At 35.1% G+C, this 26,585-nt stretch overlaps 1 protein-coding gene across 6 annotated transcripts in view; it reads right to left on the reverse strand.

The window, feature by feature from the left end:
* FBXL17 (F-box and leucine rich repeat protein 17) overlaps window positions 1-26,585 on the reverse strand; it is a 480,781-nt gene that overhangs the window by 252,046 nt on the left and 202,150 nt on the right. The window contains exon 7 of one of the 6 annotated variants that reach the window (XM_022591631.3): window positions 1-25,798. This exon is cut by the window's left edge and continues 18,070 nt beyond it. The exons of the other annotated variants lie outside the window; for them this stretch is intronic. Coding sequence (XP_022447339.1) covers window positions 25,795-25,798 — 4 coding nt within the window. The 3' untranslated portion in view covers window positions 1-25,794. The remainder of the gene's footprint in view (window positions 25,799-26,585) is intronic. 6 annotated transcript variants of the gene reach the window in all.

Genomic DNA, 26,585 nt, shown 5'->3' on the forward strand with positions numbered 1-26,585 from the left:
TAACCAGGTTTAGTCTATTCTTTAGCTCACTGAGAGACACATTTAGGGAAAAAAAATCTCAGTGGTCACTGAAGACAATATTACAAACATCACACAGATTCCATTTAAAGTCATCAGAAGCCTTTGGGTGTCTAAAATCTTCAAATCAATACAATTTTAGTCCTGTCTTTGTGTCTCTGTATTATGCTTTATTGTTGTTACTTGGCTTGTGCCAATAGGAATACAGAGAAAGATATAAACATAAAATCTAAGAAGTCATTTTTGGCTAAGAAAGTAATTATAAATTTGGAAGAGTCAGACATTTATGTCTTTGTATAAGTGGCTTTTGAATTGTCCGTCATCCTCACTATAGCACAAATTGAGGCTATGATGAGTCCACGGTGATAAATTCTGATGCTCAGCTACTATGAGGACTAATACCAAACAGTTGCCACTGTCCTGTCCAAAACATAATATGAAGAAAAACAGTATAGAAAAGCTGTGCAAGCTCAAGAGGGTTGTTCTTCTTGATTCCCTTTTCAAAACTGCCATCAATGCTTGTTCGACTCATGTAAGTAAAATGCAGAGTCAGCATAACTAAAGGACTTTGGGTTTCAAAGGTTATTGACACAGAATGCTTGGAGAAAGGGAGGTGCTTAGCCTTAGGAAGATGATGAGGAAAGAGGTGCTTAGAAACATAAGAAACTAGAAAGGAGAAAATTCTGCAGCAGGCCATTGTTTCAAAAACAACAACAACAACAAAAAAGCCCCCCCAAAACTTCGTTTAATAGATTTTTAAAATTCTGTTTCAAAAAACTATGTGTAGGGCTTCCCTGGTGGCGCAGTGGTTGAGAGTCTGCCTGCCGATGCAGGGGACACGGGTTCGTGACCTGGTCCGGGAAGATCCCACATGCCGCGAAGCGGCTGGGCCCGTGAGCCGTGGCCACTGAGCCTGTGCGTCCGGAGCCTGTGCTCCGCAACGGGAGAGGCCACAACAGTGAGAGGCCCGCGTAAAAAAAAAAAAAAGGCATGGATTAAAAATTGATTTTTAAATATGCTATGTATAAAATCATCCAAACATTGAAAAATGATTTGAATAATAAGCCCAATTGAGATTTTTAAATCAGAATTACAAGTTTTCATGAAACAATATTTTTTCTGCTTTCTCTACTTATTCATTATTAAGAATTTCTCCATAACCCTCCATTAACCAGAAAATCTAATCATCATCCAGTCATAATTTTTTGCTTTCCCTGGATTTTGTCTATTATTGTATGTGTGGGGGAACAACGTTTTATGCTTTTCATTTCCAGTGTAGTTTTCTCTAATATTAACAGTCAGTTGTGTTACTGAGGGTTCTTTAGTCAACTAGCCTGTGCCAGCTTCAGTGCTAAAAATACTATTACAATTAGAAAGAAAGCCATGAAATAAATGAAAAGTGAAAGAGTTAATATATCAACAATAATTTATCACCTTATTATAACTTGCCCCGTGGCACACAGAAACTCTGTGATAAAAACAATAACTAAGAAAGCTTCCCTTAACACAACACTTCTGATGGCTTGTCATGATAGCTGATTAAAATACCAAAATCAACAAGAGCCTACAAAACACAGTTAAAAATTATGTGAAGATCCATAGCACAGTTTTTTTTCAAGCACTTTAAAATTTTAATGAGATATAGATCGCGCAACACTAGCTAAAGAAAGTAACTGGGATACACTGGGGAGTACAGCTTCCAGTGTATACTTCTGCAGATTATGCCAACTGTAAGGAAAATAAACTTCAATATTATATATAATTTCAGCAGAAACACCTGGATATTTAAATATTTGTACTATAAAAACAAGTACAACCAAGTTCAATTATTACATTTATGTTCATGGTATTATAGAAATTCATTTCCCCATCTAGCTATTTAAATGAAATTTTCTGGTTGATGTGATTTTTTAAGCAGATGTGATACCAACTGCTACTGAGAACTGCATTCTCAGAGAATTGCATCACACAGATTGACTTAAAAATGTACTCCAGTCTTGATTATTGTTAGCAGAAAATCTGAATTTAAGTATTTTCTTTGAACTGTAAGCAATCAATCTACCTATATTGCATCCTGACGGGGCACATGAGTTAAGAAAGAGAAAAGCAAAAGAAAGGGTCTTTGAGCACTAGCACTGTCTTTTCACGAAGTAGGGTTTTACCAATTTGTACTGTGGTTGTATAGGCTGTCAGCTATTATGAAATCAATGCAATGTATTCACTGGTTGTCAGTCACAGGATGACAGTATTGTAAATTAAGGGGATGCATCTTCAAGCAGAGTTCCATACACATATTTCTAAGGAATCCATTTGCAGTCTGATTTATGCTCTTAAAATAGACAACCTACCACTATCTGTTGAAAAGTCTCACAGGTATGAAACTGTCTAATTGAATATCATTTTCCTTTATAATCAAAGTAGGCTCCCATTTAGCTTCAATCACTTTGCAGTTTTAACCTTAATATTTTCTATACAGTGAAAAGGAGTCAAAAGACTTCACGAACAGTTTTGAATAACATTACTTATTTAAATATGTATCTACTGAGATGAAAATTACTGAATAAAAATATGTCACAGTAGTTGCATAACTCCTGAGAATATATTAATAGCATTCCTTAAAGCAGTAATTCATTACCATGATAGATTGCTAAAATCTATTCTAAAACCTAATTAGAACAAAGATTTTTCAAAATAAATGAAAATAATTATTGGCAGGCGCACTAAGATCTCTTAAATTTAAAATAATATTAAATTACCATTTTTTGGATAGGTTTTAAAAGACACTGTTGCATAGTCTTTTATCTAAATAAATGATGTCTTTTAATCACATATGCTTAATAATCTATAAAAATGACCAGGCCATGTAAGAATTGATAAACGTTCTGATAAGTCTATGTAAACAATTCTGTTCTTCATAATTCTTTTATTTAAATAGTAACATTTTAACAGGAGAAAAAGTTGTTTTAAAGGAAGGATATTTATAAACAAACTTTTTATTTTTCATGTTCCCTTCCAGATTTTGTCATATGTTATTATATAACCATGAACATATAATAAATATAATTGACTTTTAATATATAATTTTTATTATAGGTGAGAAAAGAAACATTAAAAAGGTTTTGTGAAGTCAAAACTGAGACTTAGAATAGGAAAGAAATGAAAGGAAGAAAAATTTCTTTCTCTCATATACACGTGAAATTGCCATTCTAACGTAAGAATCACAAAACTTAAAATTAGCAGAAAAATCATATATCTTAGTAATCAAAAAGCTGTAGTTGGGAGTGAAAAGAAAAAAGATATTCATAAGTATTTGGATACAGTCATATAATTTGGGGAGATGCCTTTAAAACTACAATAAATTACTATGTGTCAATGTCATTATTAGGCCCATGGATAGGATGTCAAGTGTTGTTATTACATGTGGATTCAATTTATGTGGATGAAGAAAAAAAAACCCACTATCTGTTCAAGATTTTACTCTAGGTTTTTCTAGGTAAAAACCTAGGAAAAGTTCACTTGTAAAGACTGCTTTTCTTCATGCTGAAAATTTCTTAAACCAATTATTTTCTATTGCTCCCTTATAGGCACATTTATCAACTTCTAGGGTTGAAAGTGCTAAACAAAATCTGCTTCAATACCGCACTGTATTTTTTTTAAACTTCATATAGACTATCAGTTGTGTTCCAACTACATAATAAGACTTATGTGCTCAAAGATGGCCACAACCACGTTAGCCAGGTGTGCTGAGAGTAGGACAGCTCTTACACATTGAATTAATAGCCCCATGTTGCTGTGACCGAACCTGAAAGACTGACTTTAAAGTTACAGTCCTCATTTTTAATATATTTCTCATTTACATTTTGTTTCTGAAAAATGAAGGTAGAATAAGTAATATTTTTCATTACTCCAGGTTTTTCAAGTCTTTCTAAACCTTCAAATTTTAGCAAAACAGCAAAACTCAAGAGATACTATCCACATACATCTCTCTGCAGTTCTTGACTCTGATACTGAAATAAATAACATATTTCAAACAGGAATAGGAACAACTTTAAAGGTTCAGATCTACTCCTGTTTTATGTCTATTCTGACACAAACTTCTTGGTTCAAGGTACTTCTGACAATAGTAAATTATTACTTCCTGGTTACATTAAAAGATTTCCTTGAGTATCTAATGAATCTTAAATAATAAATGTGTTTCCTTGACTATTCGCCACTGGAAGTCCTGAATTCTATTATAAATAAGTCCATGACTGGTAATAATATTTTGCTTTAAGACTGATTTGTGAAAGATCTGCAAGCAGCCCAAAAGTTCAGGTATCAAAATCACAAATGAAGAGACCCCCAGAGTCTTCATTAATAGGATGACTATAAATGATTTAAAATTGTGGTGAGGCAGATGCTTCTATGGAGAGACAAACTACATGAGCGTTATTGGTTTTAATAATGAGAATACACACCTTTGAAGGAAAATCCTAATAAAACATTCCATTAGGGGAAAAAAGTGGGGGGGAGGGGATATCCTCCTTACAAGCTAATCACCACTGTGAGTTCCCTTATATTCTCAGAGCAGCAAGAGACCACATTTTCATCAAAACATAAATCGTTACTACAGAGGGAATTCAGAACACTGACTGGCTAGTAAAAAAGAAATAATATTATAGTATTTGTTATAATTATGAATGCTAATTATTATATAGCTATCATAATTATGGTTCCATTAAACCTTTAATTTTCTCTTATATATCTAAAATTATCTGAATAAATGTCAAGGCTGAATTTTAGGAATTTTTTCACGAAATCACTTTAGTTATTTAGAGTAAAATTATTTTATGTTAACTTTGACTGAAGGAAGTCCCTTTTAAGAAATGCAAAAGTGTAAACAGTTTACACACAGCTTTGACAATTCAAAATTGTCCCTTACATATAGTTAACAATGACCACAGGAGACTGAAATCTGCGTACTGTTATTAACGTTAAATACAAAACAGTTCTAAAACCTAATTAGTTAATACACTAACGAATAAACTTTTATTGCTTCATATAATATGTTGTGTTTATAACAAATATTCAAAAGTTATATAAATAATATTTTCTCTTTAAGAATTGCTTTAGAGGGACTTCATTTTCTAACTGATTTGATCTGCAAGTTTAAAAAGCTTACATTTCAGTAGCCTTTCATTCAAGTAAACAGTGATCTACAAAATATCTTTACCTTCATTACTACTTCCTTTTAACAAACACTTTAACTATTTAACAATGATGTTCTTACAGTACAAAAAGTAATATGATTTCCCAGGCCAGCCTGTATAAACATCACCAAAAAACATTTATGTTTACGCTGCTGGACGTCATACATACTCCGTAACTCCAAATATGTATAGAACATCTCCATTTGGATGTCCTAGATTAGTTTACCTCAAACTCAGCACATAAACATGGAACCAAAAGAAAGGAATATTATATGCATAAAAATGTTGCCTGCAGTATTGGTAGTGGTGGGAAAAATCAGAAATAACTTTAATGAATTTTCCCTTCAAAGAGGGAAATGTAAATGATTAAGTAAACTGTGGTATATATCCACTCAGAGGCACACTTGGCAGCAAGCTAGTAATGAATATGATCACTCTGAAGATTCCAGAGGAATACGGAGGCAAACAGTGGTGAACTGTACAAGCACTATGATTACAATTTAAAAGGCACTATTAATAAAGAGTTGGCGGAAAAAACATTAAAAATTCTGAAATTATTAAACTTCAAACTTCTCCCATAAACTATCTCCTCTCTGAAGTATCCTCTTTCTGTCTGTCCATGTCTAAAAATTTTTATATTAAATCTGGTTCATAGATATAAATAAATTTAAAAATCTGGTTCTTTCTTTGAGGGGAGACCAACTAGTACTATATCTTGGGAAAGTGGAGACCACTGAAATTTTACTACACTATATTTTAATATTTCCTAATTGTTCATTTTAAATTCTATATGCCAAGTTAGTCTTATTTACTAATAGCAATAATAAGCTATTTGAAATTATGAGAAATCTAAAATTTCTATTTTATTTTCTCCATTCATTCATTCTTCCACACATTCATTCAGAGCACAAAGGAACAGCCCATTCTGGAGAACGAATTTTAAGTTCCCTGATAGCAACACTGAATTCCCAGTGCCAACCCCAGTGTCAGGATTCCAGACAGCATGCAGAGGAAAGAAAGAAATGGAGGGGTGAGGGGAAAGGAAGGAAAAGGGTGTGGTCTGTACACAGCAAATGAAAATAAGGGCAAGAAAAGGAAGAGGAAGAGAAGAAAGAAGAGAGTGAAAAAATGCTTAAATTTTAGAGTCAAACATCTCAGCTTGAATTCTGTCTATTCTTACTAGTAGAAAATCTTGAATGCTTTTAAATCTTTATGTTCCCTTTTCCTCATCAGTTAAATTGAGAGTCAGATGAGTTGGCATCTGTAAAAGGTTTAGTAGAAGTCCAACACATAGTAGGTACTCAGTACATACTGGCTGCCCTGTTAATGCCTCAATATACTTTGAAGAATATATAGTTTAAAATCATTTCTAATGTCCTAATACTACAAACCACTGCCAGTAAAGTAAGGCTGAACACTGGCTGCCCTTATTAGCTGTTTTGAAGATATATAACCATTATTTAGAAAAGTCCAAAGATCTAACTTCATTTTTTCCAAAAATGGCAAAAAAACAATAAATAGCAATTCTTAAGTCCAATGGCAAACAACTCTAGTATTTGTTACATGACCATAATAGACCACCAAGGGAAATTATATGGAAGGACAAAAAACCCTTGTATTTCATCTCAAAATCAGAGTTGGAAGCAAATATATGAATAAATATGTGATAATAAATATACAAAATACATCAGGAGAGCCAAAGAGAGAATCCTTTTTCTGTCTGTTTTAAGAAATCATTTTATGGTGAAAATAACTCCCTCTTAAATTTGTCTTATTTTTTATTTTATAATTTAATATATCAGGTTTTCTTAAACTGGGGCATACTTGTTATGTCTACCCATAAATTTAAAAATAACAGATAGATGTAATTTCAGAAAATGACAAAGAAAAACGCAACTAATTTTTCCCTCAAACCACACAACTGAACCACAGCCACTCTTTCTAAGATAATAGCAGAGTTTTCTTTCCAAGGAGTGCCTGGCACAGTGCAGTGAAGAAAAGCAAAGCACAATTTTATCCTTAGAGGCACCAAAGGAGACTAACATTGGGACAAAAGTAAATACTGGAAGTTCTCCATGAAGGAGCAGACTTTAAGATCATACATATGTGTAAAATGTGTACTGTACTGATGTATCCACTGATTTCCAATCCTAATTCCGACAGCCTCCTGGCTCCTGAAGTCACCCATAGGTTGGCAGCTTCTTCTGTAGAAATTCTCAGATCATGATTCCTTACCCTCCACTTCTGCTACGCCTTAAGCCTCCACTGCACTTCCTTTTCTTTCTCTTCCGTGTTGACAAAGAGCTGCTATGAATTTAGAAACATGTTTCATAAATTTATATATATATATATTTTAAAGAAGATGTTGGGGGTAGGAGTTTATTAATTAATTTATTTATTTTTGCTGTGTTGGGTCTTCATTTCTGTGTGAGGGCTTTCTTTAGTTGTGGCAAGCGGGAGTCACTCTTCATCGCGGAGCGCGGGCCTCTCACTATCGCGGCCTCTCTTGTTGCGGAGCACAGGCTCCAGACGCGCAGGCTCAGTAGTTGTGGCTCACGGGCCCAGCCGCTTCGCGGCATGTGGGATCCTCCCAGACCAGGGCTCGAACCCGTGTCCCCTGCATTAGCAGGCAGATTCTCAACCACTGCGCCACCAAGGAAGCCCCCATAAATTTATACTTTAATAATCACAGCATTATCTAAATACATTTTTGTTATTATATGTTTAGATAGAAAGTATTACTGCTATCTACTATGGTCCAAAATAATTCTTTGTAATCAAAAACTTACAGACTTAAAAAGATTAGCAACCACCTAATATATTCCATATATTTGGTGGCAGGTTCAGAATTTCATTAGAGAAGGGGTTTGGGGTGTCAATCAGATGGGAGGAGGTCGTCTATGGAAATCATCTTACCAGTGTGTTTATATAATTGGCCCATAGTGTTTACATGCTATCTGTTCATTTAGCATAGATTTGGAGGGAGAAAGCTGGTGGTGGTTCTAAGGGGAGCTAAGACCCCCCACAAACCACTCCTTGATACAGCTCCTTCATGTTTCAAGAGGATGGTTTCAATGAGGAGTAGAAGCAAAGGCAGGAGTCAAGAGAATACTTACTCACAACGTGCTATTTTTGTTCCTGGTAATTTTACCCTGACATTCAAAAGGGTAAGAATTACGCAAGGATCTGGATCTTGGTGAGAAAAGGGACTTGGCTAACTTCACGCATCCTTGAGATTCAAACCATGTTTGCAAGAGATTCAGTCCTCTGCTAACGCCTTAAGCACTCATCAGCAGTGAAGTGAACAAATCTAGATGTTTCTACTGTTTGGCCTCCTTCACAATTCTTTACACTCTTAAAAATTTCTTTTTGACTAAACAGCATGGAACTTTGGCTACATGTGGAATTTTGAGAAAACCAGAGACAGGAAGGGAGTAAAAAGGTCTTTATTTTAAAAGGTAACATTTGCATTTGGCATTTCCTTTTCTTCTCAATTTTTGATTTGGGGTTTTGGGGTTTGGGGGTTCGGGGGTAGAAAAATAAGACAGTTATTTCCTCTCTAATCAACCATTCTAATCTCTATAATAAGTTGAACATCTCTGATCTCTCAGAAAAAGCAACATTTTAGATGAATATTTTAGGGAGCAGCAGGATGGAGGCAAAGAAAATTCTGAAATATTCACCTCTTCCTCTCACACCATCCAGCTGTCAGTGTCTCCAATACAGTTAGTACTTCGCAGGCATAGCAAAGATAAGGGGTATTTCAATCATGGATGAGCAACAACAGTTGCTATTTCCAAATACGGGAGAAAAAAGTAAGATTCCTTTTGAAGATAACATTCTGTTTTCATCTCTAAATGTGTACATGTATATATGTGTGCTGTGTTCAGTAAAAGAAAAATATTGCAGCTAAGTTAAATCTCTTAGATTTGGAAATGGAAAGACCCTCTTTTATCTATTTATGAGCTTAACTCTAGAACTAATTCAAATTACTACTGGTTGATGTTTCTTGAATCATTCATTTCCTGTGAATAAGTTTCATTCATTCTCACAAAAAGGAAAATGGACTTTTAAGCTTGCTAAATGTAAGAAAAAAGTATTCATATATCAGATCCAAAACCACTAAGTTGCAGTGATAGCAAGTTTCAGTAACATGTTTCTTGGTATGCTGTAATCAAGTTTAAACAATGGTATTTCTTGTCCTAAAGTGGGCTGTGGATATAAGAACTAGCTTTTCTTGCCCAGGCAGGCAATATGGAATGAAGGACTATGGTCAAAGAAGTAGGTACAAAAACTGCTATAGCCAATCTACACAAACACACACACACACAATGTAGTATTTAATAGTACTGTGCTTACAACAAAAAATTTATCTACTAATACATAAAGCTGATCCCTCAGAAGAAAAGTTTATAATGATACTAAATTTGCACTGTGAAAAGAGCCCAAACTAGTGAAAACTTAGAGGACTTGGTAATCCCAGAAGTTTCTGTGAATGGTTATTAGAAATGTGGTCCAAACTCAGAGGGAACCCTCATGTTTCTATATTAGTATGAAAAAAGTTATTTTGATCATTCCGCTTTTTCTTAACATAGCACAAAAATAAAATTTAATGAATCTAGGATTGTTATGGTATTTTGAAATCAGGTTTTAACTTATTATTTTAAAACTGTAACTTAAAATTATATATACGTATACATATATAAAGAAAAGGTCACATTTACTTTAAATTCCAAGAAACTCACTTTGATGATCAGATAACATCACCCATCTTTTAAACAAAAAATAATAAAGATTAAAAACTAGAGTCATCAGAAATTCCATATTAACCTGTAGTATTATAGAAGTTGCCATTAACTGAAATTCTCTATGAACTAAATACATCTCCTCTATGATGAAAATCATATTAAATCATGAAATATGGAAAAATCTTGAAATGTCTGTCATTTTTAAAGAAGGATAATGACACTCAGTGTCATTTCTTATAAGTGTAATTTATCTCATTCTAACTCTATGGAAATTGGTTATCTGCACCACATGATATACAGCACATGCTGCCTCCCTAAGGCTGCTTTTTGTGACAGGAGGGTACGAGGATTGGCCACTGCTCTCTTTTTTGCGTTACTGAGAAAAGCCTCCTCCCTGCACTTTGCCTCCACATCAGGACATGTGGCTCCTAATCTCCCTATCACCCACATTCACAAAATCAGGAACATCACCCATAACCTCTGTGTTTTAAAAAACTGGCATGATCACCTTCTGGTAATCACGAATGACAGTAAAGTGGCATGCCTCCTTTGAGAAAGCTGCTCTAGATGATAACTGTACACTGATGAGAGCATTTAATTATTCCAGAGCTTATCACTGCCCAACAATGATCTGCTTCAGAGACGCACTATGCTTGTGAATGATGTATTTCTAGTGAAAGTCATGAAATCAGTTTGATAACCAAAATTTCTGGATAGGTGTCTTGTTAGTGCCCTCTTCCTCATAATAAATAGTCTGACATGACCACTTTTACATTTATTTCATACAGTAACTGTTGAACAATGTGAAACTTCAAATGATGGGGAAAAGAGGAGTATTACAGTTAACTTTAGGTCCAGGAAAACTGGATGAGCTGCTAGGAAATACACTATCTATGGCTAGACTATTCATAATCTGAGCACAACACTTCTAAGATAAAAACTCCAAAGCTATTAAAACTATTTATAACTGCTTATTACTTAAATTTTAAGTTACTTCGTCTTATTTTTCTAAAATCTTTGTGTCTATTTTTTGTCACTCCCCATAACAGTTCTCAGGACTAGGGTGTTTATAATGTAAAGATAACTTAAACATCAAAAATCAAAAGGACAAGACTATTAGCAAGATAATGTATTGGTAAGGAATTTGTCCAAAGTTATTTAAAAAAAAAAAAAAGACTAGCTAATTGGGGGAAAGGGTCTTATGAGCAAAAGTGAGAACATGTCAAGCAAAGACAATGTGGTTCAGACTACAAACATCAAGATTACTGACATTTATAGAAAACCTTTACTTCTTTCCCATTTTCTCTGTCTTCTGATATGTCTGGCTAATTTTTCATCGGCTTTACTCTAAATATGCATTATCCATAGAACTTAAGCATAGAGAATAAAAGGGAAAATTTAAAACTCTCAATTTTTTTGTCTCACAGTAATTTTGGTAAAATATTTTGCGTGGGCTTTTAGATTGTATGCAATTTTATGCTTTCTGCCTATTTCATTGCCTAGAATAACTGGGCTTGATATCAAACAGAAAAGTAAAACACCCCTTCTTTTTTTCTTTTTTTTTTGTGGTACGTGGGCCTCTCACTATTGTGGCCTCACCCATTGCGGAGCACAGGCTTCGGACGCACAGGCTCAGCGGCCATGGCTCACAGGCCCAGCCGCTCCACGGCATGTGGGATCTTCCCGGACCAGGGAACGAACCCGTGTCCCCTGCATCGGCAGGCGGACTCTCAACCACTGCGCCACCAGGGAAGCCCCAAACACCCCTTCTTGTATTGCAAAGGTAAACCAGAGGAACTGCAGTGGGGTGTAGGGGCAAAGAGAAATTATAGCTAATCACAAATAAAGTTTTATTCTTCCTCTCTCTCACTCATGGCCTTTACACTGAGGAAGTAATGAGTCATTCATGCATTTATTATTTTATTCATGCCTTTATTATTTATTTACTGCTTATTTACTGTCTAATTTGTACCGGGCAACGGGGAGACATTGGAAGTACAAAGACTCAGTCCCTGCATTCACAGAACTCAAAAGTGTATGGAAAATGCCATGAAATTCTGTGATAGCTGCTTTACGGACAAGGTATGGAAAACAGGCTGCTAGAACAGGCAGGCAGAGATCAGGTTGTCTATCTAAAAGGGGAAAAAGACCTTAGGGCAAGTTTTATGGAGAGGGCCGCATAAGAGCTAGACTCTGAGGTAAGAAGTGCCTCAGATTTACTAATTCATTGGGAATGAGCGTTTATTTCCCTTCAAGGGACATCATTCATCAAAGAAAAAACTTGTATTCTTACATGACCAATTTAGAAATCTTCAATACTTAGAGTAAGTGATCTGACTGAAATAAAGAAGCTTCCAGGCATAAAATAGGCACTAGAAGAATTAAGATCACATCATACTTAGAGTGAGTGTGTGTGTGTGTGTGTGTGTGTGTGTGTGTGTGTGTGGTGAAGAAAGTGGGTAGGGAAGGGGATGTAGACTGAATGTATAGTGTTTAAGTAACTGAGGATATTCTTGAATAGAAAACACTAAATAAGAAACAAATTATGTCCGTTTAGCACCTGAGATACAGCACTTGCTAATTTTAGAATTCATAGGATTATTGAGTCTACACTGTCATCTACAAATTTGAATTTATGGAATCTGATACCTGTCTTATACTATCCTAGGTTCACAGCACCTCCAGATTCAGTCTCAATTGACGTTTTTAGAGTTTTCATCACCGGGCTGCTGAGTTCTGCTGAAGGAAATACAACAACCATGTGGACTGGTGCCACTACAGATTTATGGTTTCCAAGCTCTCAAAACCACTCAGCAATTCTATATTCTGCTTGTCAGCTCCCTCTGCCACTTCCCACAGCAGCTTTCCAAATTTTAGCTCCCATCCCAAGGGCCCTACCCAATTCCTTCATTGCCTTGGGCTTTTATCTCAGAACTAGTTTGGCTTCAAAGAACAATTAGGGGCCATCGAGCATGTACTCATTCAACTTCTTATACTCCACAAACCCTAGGAATGTTTAATCAGCATCCACCCTCTATTCTCAGAGCTAGAGGATGTCTCTCCCTCTCAAGGTTAATTCCTCCTGACATTCCCTTATTCCTAACCATGTCCCCTGAATTGCTCTTGGACCTCCCTCCATGAGTTTCTCCCTCCTCTCACCTATACCTCTCTCCATCTCTCATCTCCTTTGCCTCACCCTCTCAACAAGTTCAAGTCTCACCCACTTTAAAAAAAGGAAACAAACCTCCTCAATCTACTATAAACTTGGTTTTCTCCCCCACTACTTGGCTAAAACAGCTTTCCCTAAAGGCAGCATGATCCTCGCAAATGCTATCTCCACAGGCCTCCCCTCAGTCCTCAACTTCATAACTATCTCTAAGGCATCTGACAGCTCCTTCTAGAAATTTTCTCTTCTTTTGGTTTCAAGTAACAACAACTTTGCCTATTTTTCTGATTCCTCTTTTTCATTTTCTCTGGAAATTCATCTGTCTCTGCCCACCCTTTATCCATGGTTTTGTTGAGGTTACATCTGGATCCTTATACTATAGCAATCCCAGGAGCGTGCATCCACACCCAAGGCTTTAACAGCTGCCAGCAGTACTGACATCTCTCAAAACCTGGCTCAGATTTCTCTCCCGAGTTCTCGCCTCTAGATTCAATGGTGAAGTATATATAAACTCAAGGATATCCCACAAATTCAAGATTACTTACCTTATTCAGTGAATGGCACCATCCAATTACATCCACAAGAAACCTGAGCCATCCCTTTTTTCACTCCCCACATCAAACCAGATGACAAGACTCATTAATTCCATCTCCGATTTTGTAAACTTATTTCCCCTAGTACTTTCTCCCTGTTCCTGCCTTAAGTCTAGGCATCATCATCTCTTACCTGGACCACCCAAATTGTCTCCCTTCATCAATTTTCCTGAACCTTGATCTTGAACTTCTCCTATCTGTCCTAACATGGAAATGTGACGATGTTACTTCTCTAGTTGGTTTTCTTCAGGATGGGTCCTGTCTACCTCTCTCGTTTCATCTCCTACCCTTTATGCTCTCATAACAATGAAGTATCCTATTCCTCCAGATGTGGTGTTCCCTCCTATGGTCTAGTTCTGTCTACCCAGAGAGGCTTATTTACCTGGCAGAATGGCTCAACTACTCGACAAAGTTCCACTCAGCTTCCAGGTGACAGATCCGGTGTTCCTCCCTTCTTAGTGTAAACAATCCTCAGATTGCCCCCGACTCCTACCCCTGACACACACACAGCCCTGGCAGTTTCTCACATTCCTTTTCCTTTTGTCAAAATGTAGTCCTTGCCACACTACCTTCTGATTTGTCGAATGTCTGTTTGCCTGTTATTCTGTGAACAGAGCCAGGCCAGGTTTTCTTTGCTTTGTAACTCGAGCCTCAAATCACGCTCAAGCCATTGTAGGAACCAGTCAATACGTTCTCAGTGAAAAAGGACACTAGTCTGTTCTCTTTCCAATCACTTTTCTCCTTCTACACACCTACATGAGTTCTGTTTCTAAAAATGGATCTGAACAGGTTACTCCTCTAGTTAATCTGAAAGCAATGAGAGACCTCTGAAGGAATTTCCAAATACCTCAAGATGACATCCAAGTCACTACATGACCTACTTGAACCTTGTTTACTTCTCCACAATCACTTTCTACTCCTTCACCCACAAATCAGACATTCCAGCAGTATCAGACTATTTGTCGTTCTGTGCCTCCCGGTCTGCACACATGGGTACTACATTCCTTCAGGGTCTATATGGGAAAATCCCCCTCATCCTACAAGTCATTATGACTGTATGAAAGCATTTAATGTCTAGGCATCACACCTCCATGAAACATTTCTGGCCTCATCATTCAACCCAGGCTGAGTTGATTCATCTACCCTCTGGTGTACCTTTTTTTTTTTAACTTCTCCATTTACCTCACACACTTTAATTATTTGTTTAAAAGTTTGTTTCTCCTATGAGAATGTCAGCTCCTTCAGAGTAGCAGCTGTTATATTTACCTTTAAATCTCTGACACATAAAAGCCTATGTTTCAGGCGCTAGCAGGATAAGAAGACAAGCCAAGCATGTACAAATACAAAAATACAAACACGTTATAACATACTTTAGTTGGCATTAATTTGTCTACACTTAAAATATTCTCTCCCTCTATTCTTATCACTTTTGTACTGGCACTTTAGAAACTATAAGAAGCTACACTCTAATTATAATTATTTTGAATTCAATGTTTTACTTCCCCTATAATCTTTGTTGTAAACAGTAATTTTTCAAAGACTGCTTGGGGAATTTTTTTCCCACTCTACTTCCAGCAAAAGGAGATTCTTAAAAGGTGTTTAAATGAGCTAAATCTGTACAGAACCAAAATGATACAGTAAATGGTAAATTAGTCGGGCTTGAATTTCCAGATGCTCCTTATTATTTCCTTAAATCAGCTCAAAGCAACAGTACTCTGGCATTTGCAAGAGCACCTCCGTCCAAAAATGCTGTCTGTTTATAAATATATATCAGTTTGCTAACTGATTTTTTTCCCCTGAAGCCTACATAAGTAATACTAATCATTGTGTTTAAAAACTAATTGGAAACGAGGAAAACAGTAAGGAAAAAAATGTTAATGAGGAATTGGACAAGATTTCTTTTAAACCGTAAAAAGTCCTTACATGATGAATTTCAATGCTTAAAGAAGAAATGATGGCATTACAGGTACCATTATGTAGAATTATTCGGCTATTAAATACATTCTTCAATGAAACAAAATGAACATAGATTGCTAATGTGTTTTACCAGAAGAACAGCATTCACATATACATGGAAAGAACACGCTATTCATGTATTTATTCATTGCTGCAGTATTTTATAAAGAATCGGAAGTGCCACCCCAGGCAACTCTTCATGCCCAGACTTTTCACAACATTCACTCACCATGGAATACTCAACTTTCTGGCTACACCCTGTTCTCTCCTATCTCCATCCTTATTTATGAATAGGAATATGTGAGTATAGTTTGAAGCCCAAAATGTACTCAAATAGTTCTAACAAAGGTGCATCCAATAAACCTTTGTTGGGCCTTTCAACTGAAGTGAACTGCTCTTCATACCTGTGACCTTGCATTTTTTCATGAAAAAAACATGTAAGGCTGCTTTCTTAGATGGATACTCCTGCCTTGGGTGCTTCTACAATTTATCTCCATGTGAATATGGGAGAAAACTCCATTTTGACAGGAAAAGTACAACTCACATTCTTTAATTCTTTAATTTATGTCCCAGGAAGCTGGTAAAGAGACCTTGATTTTTTTAAAACTTGAGCCAATGGAAAAAAACTTATGACTGAAAAATTATAGAGAGATGTTACGACATCTCTTCATCTGTGGCTTTCAAAAAATAGATTAGCAATGCATGTCTCTAAGGCGAGCAGAACCAAAGATGTGTGATATCCCTGGAAACCTCTCTGGTTCTATAATTCTTTGGTATTTCCAACACACTCAGATCAAATTAAAAAGAAACAAAAATTAAATAAAAGTTTTTTTAAAAATTTCAACCATTTCTCAAAGGAGGAAACTCTACTTCACTAGATTAATGTAATCTCATACACTTGATTATACTCTAACGCACTCAAAAGTTAACGCACGTGCTATTAAGAAAAGTGATTCTTAAAAGGTGTTTAATAAGCTAATCCTATATGAACCCAAATGATACAATAAACATTAAATCATTTGGGTTTAAATTTATGTACTCTCATGGACCAATATATATCTACTAGAATTACTTGTAAAATAAAAAGGCCCTCATTTAACCATTTGTCAACTGGAGAAAGCAATTTCCCACAGCTGAAACTATTTTAAAATCTGACATAAGAATAAAATTATATTAAAATGCAATAATACATGAATTTGGTAACTTGCCAAGCATAGATATGGACGTCTGCAGATTTCTCTTTCAAAGATATACCAAGCATTCCAACATTTCTAATCATTTGATAGTCAAATGCTGTAGGCAAAAAAACTGTATCTAGTAATTCTGTACTGCCAATATATTTTAAACAATTTCATAAACATTGCTCATACAGTATGTCTAATAGATTTTGCATACTTTTTCTTATCAGAAACTTTTTAAGCACATATAATCTGCTGAAATTCTCAAACTAAATTAAATCATAATAGGAATGAAACTGACAAAATCTTTCAGTTGGCCTGTTTTACCTGGAGAAACTGGTAAAATGGAACTCATGACTCTGAATCTCCATATATACTGAAAATAAACATGTTTAATATTTAAGTAATTTAGTTAAATCCTCAGACAATAAGTTTGAATACTTTTCATATTTAAAAATGCAAATGTGATAGAGAAGCACAATAACATTTTAAACCCATTGTTTTAGAATCATGCACTTTCACTCCAAACCCACCAGAACCAAGAAATTAATGGCATTAAATAGAGAAAACAGTTGCTTCATTATCAGTTTTATGAAAGTGTTTTTTTTAATAGTAAAATAGGACCCAATTTTTCCTATACTTCGATAAATTCTAATTTATGGCGCTTGCCAATGATAAATTAAGAAACATTTGTGACTTAAAAGTATGCATGAAGTTTACTTGACAGATCATTTTCTAATACTGTTATTGTGCATTTAGATGTACTTGTAGGATAAATACATCAAGAACAAAACAATTAACTTAATAAAAGCAAATGAGTAGGGATCACACGGCAACAAACAGACTTCTATTTTTTAAGGACACTAGCATCTCAGACCCCCTCTCTCAGAACAGTTAGAGGCAGACAGAACTTTGAAGTTTGCATAATCCAACTTCAGGTAGGTCAAGACAAGTTCCATTTTCTCTCCCCACCAAACCAGCTTACTCAAAAATTTCCCTAATTAAACACATACTAACTCCATTAAACTCATCAGTTTCCTTCATTCTCCTACTTATTTTCATTTACTAATACAAAAGGTAAGAAGTGTCTTACAATGTTTATTACTGTGGGGAAGTCAGGGATATGAAAGAGGTTATATTTTTAGATGCAGTTCTGAAAATAAATAAAGCGACTTAATCAGATAAAGGGAATTACTCTAAAAAACAGAGAGGTCAGTTTTAAAGAGTTATTTAAAATCAGAACTTTAGGTGCCTCAGTTAGTTCCCAAAGGGCATTTTTAAAAGACAGAGAAAGATAATATAGCACTACATCTCTGTTGCCTTAAAATTTTCTTCTTACAATTTGGAGACAATCATTGTCAACACTGAGAGAGAAATGCACAAAGACAGCAGTAGTAAGCATAAGCTATTAAGCCTCTTATCACCAAAGCAACCAGAATCTTAGAATCTGAATTAAATTGTCACCTCTTTGGCATAAAAAGAGGGATTTACAAATCCCATTTAAATAAAGATTGTTTTAATTCATGCTCTCTTAAGATAATTCTAAAGTTACTTTCTGTTTCATTATCACTGCAGTAGGACTTAGTAACAGGAGTTTCCCTCTTCCAGCTCAGTTCCTGGTACATGCCTCATCCTCCTGTCCAAGTGGCTACGACAATCTACCTCACTGCCTTAGACAAGGAATCACAGGAAAACAATAATCAAACCCTTCTTTTGAGTTTTATAAATCCAGACTTCTGAGTTGCAATAACATGATTTTTAAGCTTCAAAAGCTATAAAGACTTAAGTTATATGGTTCATGCCATCAATCAAAGATCTAGAAAACTACTGGAGAGTCAGTCATTCCTCTCACCCCCAAGACTATAATTTCCCAAGAAAATGAAGTATGATGAAGGATCCAGCATGAAATGGGAGCAGAATAAATATCTGCTAAGGCAAGAACATCCTCCTCTCTCACCTTCTACACCCTCACTCCTCTATCAATTGAAAGTACTGTGTTTAGAGAAAATTGGCAGAAATATAATTTTGATGACCTCTCTTCACAGAAAAATGAAAAACACATTCTTACTTTCCAAAAATAAAATGGAAACATTCACAATTTATCAAATTATATTTTTCATTTATGTTTTATAGAGCTATTTTTTTTTACGAGTATTCCTTTTTTGGCATTATCAAACTAAATATTTACATCTTTTAAAGGCTTCTTTCTATTTTTTTCATAGTGTATACATGCTTTTATCTAATTTTACCAATTTGCAATTATACTGCTGTTACTTTAAAGTTTTTTCTCCTTTTTAAAAGAACTTTCCTTAAAATAAAATCTATGATCCCAGTTTTTAGTTTCCTTTAAAGGACCTTTCTGTTTTGTTCATTATGTGCTTTCTTGAAATTTAATTGAATTTTAAAAGGAAATATTAAATTATTCAGCAAGTCAAAATCAAATAAACATGTTTTCAATTTTAAAGTGGTTTTATTGGTGCAATGATAGTGAATCAAACAGAATAATTGTAGTATTTTTAATTTAAATTACTACTCAGAAATTATTTGACATAGAGCCAAGTTCACCTCTAGTTGGAAGAGTACTTTTAAAAGTAAGAGATTTCTTTTAAACTCATAAAGTAATTTGACACAAATAACAGGTAAATGAAAGGTAAAAGATGCATATAAAACCTTAAATTTAGCCCTGATGCTAACTAAAATTATTAATACACATCTTAGAAAATAAAATCACTTGATTTGCTTTCAAATTAAAAAGTAAAATAAGGGGCTTCCCTGGTGGCGCAGTGGTTGAGAGTCCACCTGCCGATGCAGGGGGACACGGGTTCGTGCCCCGGTCCGGGAAGACCCCACATGCCGCGGAGCAGCTAGGCCCGTGAGCCATGGCCGCTGAGCCTGCACGTCCGGAGCCTGTTGCTCCGCAACCGGAGAGGCCACAACAGTGAGAGGCCCGCGTATCGCAAAAAAAAAGTAAAATAAGACATTTTTGTGAAATTAGGAAATATTTTTAGATACAAAAAAATATAAATCTCAATTCACATAATTATTTATGTAAGAAATGTCATTTTTTCATTTTTCTATAGGACTGTGTGAGTATTCTACTGGAGTAAGCCATTGAGACAACAGCAAATTAATTCACTTTGATGCTTCAAATTCTTATAGAATATAGTATTAAATTTCACTTGTCTTAATTATATTCTTTACAATTTAGAGAAAATCGATATCAAGACCAAGAAGTTCAAGACAAATCTGAGGAAATTATTCAGAATGTAGGACAGACAGATAAAGAGAAGAAAAATATGAAGGAGAGGTTAGGCGATATTAAGCCGGAGATACATAGAAGGAAACGACATTCTACATAATCAGAATTCCAGAATTCCACACAACACATGGGAAAGGGAAATTTTTCAATGACACAATGGCAAAGATTTTTGAGAACTGATGAAAACCAATCCTCAGATCTAGAGTCTAATAAATTATAAGCATAATAATAAAAAGAAATCCACAGCTTGATAAACCATCATGAAACCACATGATACCAAAGACAAAGAAATGTCAAAACCTGTCAGAAAGTAAAGACTGCTATCCATAAAGGAATAGTAATTAGATGTATAATGACTTCTTAACAACCACAAAGGATGCCAGAAGATGGTAAAATCATATCTTCACTGAGTTGAAAGAAAATAACTTGTAAACCAAAATTCCATACTCAGCCAAACTATCTTCCAAAACAACAAAGACAAAATATTCCAAAAAACAAAAACTGAAAGAGCCTCTCATTAAAGAAAACTCTAAAGAATACCATTGGGGAGAAAGGAAAATAATCCCAGATGGAAGAAGAGAAATGTAAGACAAAATGTTAAGCAAAAATACTAGTTAATACATGGGTTAAATCTAAATAAACATCAATTGTATAAAACAATAATTTCTGTTGGGAGAAGGGAAAGGTAAGTTTGACCAAAGAGTACATATTGATTAACTTTTATACTTTGTTAAGTATGCATCTTAAAATAGAGAGGGTAACCATTAAAAAAACAAACATAGAGCATATAACTTCTAAAGAGAGAAAAAACAAATGAATCAGTGAATCCAAAAGAAGGTAAGAGTGAATATGGGGGGAAAGGTTAGGAGAGTGAAATAGATAAAAAACATAATAACTTGATCAAAAAAATCCAATATATTAGAAGTCACACGAATCCAAATGATTAAACTCTGCAGCAACAATTAAACTATTTACAGTAAAAGAAAGCCAAGGTCCTACATTAATATCAGACAAAAAATACCTGAAATCAAAAGTATTAACAGAGAAAAAGAGGGTCATGACAGAATAATAAAACATTCTCAATAGAAAAATATAGAAATTCTAAACTTGTAAGAATATAGTAGCACAGCCTAAAGCAAAAAGTTACACAGCAATAGATAAGAAACAAAACTGTCATCATTTACAAATGTTGCAACTGCCTACGTAGAAAACTCCAAAGAATCTACAGATAAATTAATAAGAGCAGATAACAAAGCTGTTGGATACAAAAATCAACGTTAAAAGTCCATTGTATTGCTATATACCAGCAAGAGTTAGGAAACTTAAAAAAAATTTACAATAGCAATACCATATCTAGGAATGATAAACAAGATATATACTAGCTCTTGAGGAAAATTATAAAATCTTATCGTAAGACATAAAAAGACCTAAATAAATGGAAAAGCATGCTATCTAATCCAGAAAATGCAAATTAAGACTACAATGATATTTCTTTTTAAACCTCACTAGAGTGAGGAATAATTAAGAAGCTGGTCTCACAAGCATTTGTGAGTATATGGAACAAAGGGACTCTGACACACCTATGTTTTGACAGTAAATTTATTTGACCACTTTGGAAAATAGTTTGGTATTCCATTGGGAAGTGGAAAACACACAATCCTACATACAATTCACCTGTCACATTCCTAGGTGTGAAACTTTTGCACATGTGCTTAGGAGACGTGTATAAGAATATTCATTCATATAAGCAGCATTGCTTGTAATAGCCCCAAACTGGAAACAATCCAAATATACTACAAAATAAAATAGATACATAAATTATGTTATCTTCATTCAATCAAATCCTAAACAACAGTAAACTCCAACTCCATACAAGATGGATGGATCTCAAAAAATAATTTTGAGTGAAAGAATCAAATCACAGAGAAATTCATACAGTATGGTTTCATCTATATAAAGAAATAAAAATAGGCAGAACTAAGTTATTCATATACGATTACATACATAGGTGATAAATCTGTGATAAAATGTGACAGACTAAGTGTGATGAGGAGGACTCTGAAAAACTGAATATCCACATCCAAAGATGACAGATTAATATCTCAGGTAGGTGTCTCAAAGCGCAAAACAGGTCAAGTTATTTAATCCTCCATACTAGTGTATGTAATTTTGATGACTACCACCAAGTGGCAGTTGACGCTACAGATTCTGGAGAAAACACAGAATGCTGAACTACATACAAATAGGCCACAACAATATCATTACTATTATTATATATAAAGGACTAACAATGTGTCAGTCACTGGACATTAAGACATTATCACTCCTCATGGCTCATAAGCAAAGCAGGGGTTTCTCACTTTGCTCATGATAAAACCAAGTCTCGGGTCAATTTGTCAAGGTTACATTGTACATAGTAAATGATAGGGTTCTATACGTGACTTCCAAGCCTGTTCTCTCCCCACCACTGTTTTGTGGCACGTACCACAGTGAAGCTTGTAGGATGACAGTGATTTATAGACATATATCTGATTCAACTACCCGTAAATTCCCTGAGGGTAGGATCTATATCTGATTCATCGTCCTTCAAAGTAAACATCCAATTAAAGAATGTCTAAATTGTACATGGAATAAACACTTTAATTTTTCTAACCTTTTCACATGAGTGATCTCATTTAAACCTTCTAACAAATTCTCTGAGGAAGGTGTGTAGGAGGCATACTGAAATAAAGGCCTGATAAGTTAGATGGTCCAGGCTCAGAATCAACTGTGTAACCACCATGCTGAACCAATCTGTGCCTTGGAGTAAGTCATTTAACAATGTACACTGTACACCTGAGACTAACACAACATTGTAAATCAACTATACTTTAATAAAAATTAAAAAAAAAAAACAATGTACATACCACAGGCTTTTATGGAGGAGGAGGAAACTTTTATTAAATAGCCAAAATAGCACAACAACTAAATAAGTGATTAAACATTAATGATCATTACGTATAAACATTAAGAGATACTGGCATTTGAAAGATGTCTTAGCTACAATTTTTTTTGCTGCAGTACACGGGCCTCTCACTGCTGTGGCCTCTCCCATTGCGGAGCACAGGCTCCGGACGCACAGGCTCAGCGGCCATGGCTCACGGGCCCAGCCGCTCCGCGGCCTGTGGGATCTTCCCGCACCGGGGCACGAACCCGTGTCCCCTGCATCGGCAGGCGGACTCTCAACCACTGCGCCACCAGGGAAGCCCCTTAGCTACAAATTTTTTCCTTCAAAGATAGTTTTTGACTGGCACTCAGTTTCTCATTACTCTGATTCTCACCCATTTGTATTACTTAAGTATAAGTAGATTTTACATTTAAGTTTCCTTATTCTCCACCTTGAAGTGCGTTAAGCATGTGTAAAGCATAAAAGATCTGGGCTCTAGTCCTAGCTTCATTTACTACCCTTGACACTTGGACAAGGGTAGTAAATGAAACCATGGACTCTTTGGACAGTCCATGATAGTGGCTGCAGCTTGGCATTCCAAATACCAACCTTAGTATCATAGCCCACACTCTTTGTACTTTCAAGAAGTCACATTCATTCTTTCTCATATTAAGTCCAAGTTAATTATCCATTAATTTATTATGAATAGAAAATAACAGCCCTAACTTCAAGATATCACACATTCTCTAAGTGTTTTCTTATGAACTATATGGCTTGTGTTTAAAAAAGTACTTCTTTTTACCTTGATTATTTTTCTCTTCCTATCTAAATCCAATGCATAAGAGAGAAAAAAAAAAAACGCTGGCAGAAAACTCTTGGGAGACTTCCCCTGATCCTATCCCCTTAACTTTCAATGTTGTATATGATGAGGGATCTGATGCTTATTTGTTTGTTTTTAACTTTGAATTTTGAAAAATTTCAAACATGCTGAAAAGAAGAAAGAGTAGAATGTATACCTATGAACCTTTCACCTAGATTTATCGACTGTTAATATTTTACCACATTTGTTGTATTGCTCTCTCATTTTTTTTCTTTGCAGAATCATTTGAAAGTCAAGTTGCAAACATAACATTTTATCTATAAATACTTCAACATATATATCCAAAGAACTAGGACATTCTCCTATTAAATTATGGTGTCATTATCACACCTAAGAAATTTAACTTTGATAACAATCATTTTTTTTCTTATACAGACTATCTCCACCTGTCCCAATCATGTTCTTAATAGACTTTTTTTTTCAATCCAGGATCCAATGAAGAATCATGCTTTGCCTTTAATTGTCATATGCCTTTAACTTTTACTCATGACTTTCATCACATTGGCATTTTTAAAGAAAGAATCCATATAAATTGTCTTAACAGGATGTCCTATAATCTCGATTTGTCTGATTACTGTTTTGTGATTAATTTCAGATTAAGCATTTTTGGAGAGAATACTACAGGAGGTGCTGTAATTCCCACAGGATCACATCTGAATGCACATAATGTCCATTTTCCCCAATACTGGTGGTTCTGATTGATCACCTGATTAAGGTAATGTCTGTTGGATTTCAACAGTGTACACGTAGCTTTTGCCCTTCACAATTAATAATCTTTGAGGTTACAAAACTATCTTTCCCCCAACAACTTTCACACAATGATTTTAGCACCACTGGTGAATCTCACGACCTTAGTTTTCATATGGGGGCCCTCATTCCTCATGGTTGCTATATTAACCAATCTGTCCTCAGAATGCCTATTTAAGGAAAATACCATAAAGTTCTTTTGTGAAGTCTGTAGTTTTAAGTCTGTTACATTTGCTCAAGTTATCAGTATAAAGAGTCCCTTTTTTACCCCTTTCTAAATCTTCTAAACCTCCTTCTAGTAAAAGCTTCAATACAGTATTTTACATAATAGTTGCCTCATAGCTCATATTGGACAAACTCTAGTCTATCCGCTCGCCTTACTTTCTATAGAAAGAAAACAGTCATCAAAATCCAAGCAGAACTAAACTTAGCCCATCAAACTTGAGCCCATCTGTCTCACTGGTTAATAAAGAAAATTCTCTTTGCTTCACAAAATTACAGGACAATCTGTCAATCAAACTCTTAGCTTTTCTCCTAAAAGATTTGTACCAGGTTGTCTGTCATATCTCCAGCGTTCTGTATTTGCTGTGGATCTTACTTTATCAGCTCTAATGAAGCAAGCTACATAGGAAGGTGAGATAAGGTTTCCATCAAAATCTTAATTCCCAAATCAGAAGTCAAGACGGCAATCCTGGGAAGAGCATAGCCATCTGTAGACACTGAAAAGAAACTCTGCTAAGACAAATAATTATAATAGTGGAACTTTTTGAGCAAGTAACTATGACCTAGGCTCAAATGTTACCCATAAAAATCAAAACTGATCTTTCTATTATGCAAAATGGAAAAGCAATTTAAATAAGGACGACTATGTTTCCACTTTTTTTCCTCTGTTTAAAAACCTGGCCGACTTTTAAAGTAAGTGATCTAGCAATGAGCAATATACATTAATGCCTCCAGTAATGAATACAATATGCTCCAATGACACTCTTTATTCTCAGGAATTTTAATGTCAAAGGTGAAAAAAAAATGTTTGACTTAAATGATGCATTCTTCCACAGGGAAGCCTAAATGGCCAGCAGAAAGCACGGTGAGCAAGGAAATCTAGTCTCAACTTGGCCACTATGATCAGTTTCTTCATCTATGAAAAAAGAGATTAGGCTTGATGAGTTCCAAAGATTTTATAGTCACAGTGATCTATGAACCTGAATATATATGTGACTAAGATATCAAAACATAAATAGATACTAAAATAAAATAACTCCTTGCTCTCCCCCAAAAGATTGAACCAGAAGCACAAGACTAAAAGAGGTACCAAAAATACTCAGCCATCAAGGTTATTAATAGTTTGGCGCAATAGTTTAAAAAATAAAGATTATCGCAAAAATCCATGATGAACAAAATATCAAAATTTTAAACAAAGACAGTCATTGTTGTTTGTTTTATGACCCGGCATTAATTGTGCAACAGGAACTGTCATTTCCCATCAGCTCCCAGTCCATGAGGCTGTTCCCCATCAGGAAGGTTTATAAGGGTCGAGCACTGTGTCCAACAGACAGGGCAATTACTTTATATACAGTCATACTTCTTTTATAGAGCTTTTATCAACTTCTTCCACTTGATACAAAATATGAGAGGATATTTTGATAAATGTACATAGGGACACATTTTTTAACATTTCTCTGCAGCTCTAATGTGGCTCAGTAGGGCACTAAATCTAAGGATTCATTTTTTCAATGGGTGATGCACCAAAATGTTGAAAATAAATGCCTCTACTCCAGGAGCTTTCAGTCATGTAGAAATGAAGAGTCAGTTTTACAAAGAAGTAAAATGAAATACAAAGTACCACAGAGAGCAAACAAAAATCCTAGAATTCAGGGAGATCAGAGCTTCCTCTGTTGGGGGAAAGAGAATTAGGAAAAGACCCC

The sequence above is a fragment of the Delphinapterus leucas genome, chromosome 3 (genome assembly GCF_059928025.1).
Source record: "Delphinapterus leucas isolate spDelLeu-1000000601 "Yukka" chromosome 3, BTC_Dleu_Yukka2, whole genome shotgun sequence".
Taxonomy (NCBI): Eukaryota; Metazoa; Chordata; class Mammalia; order Artiodactyla; family Monodontidae; genus Delphinapterus; species Delphinapterus leucas.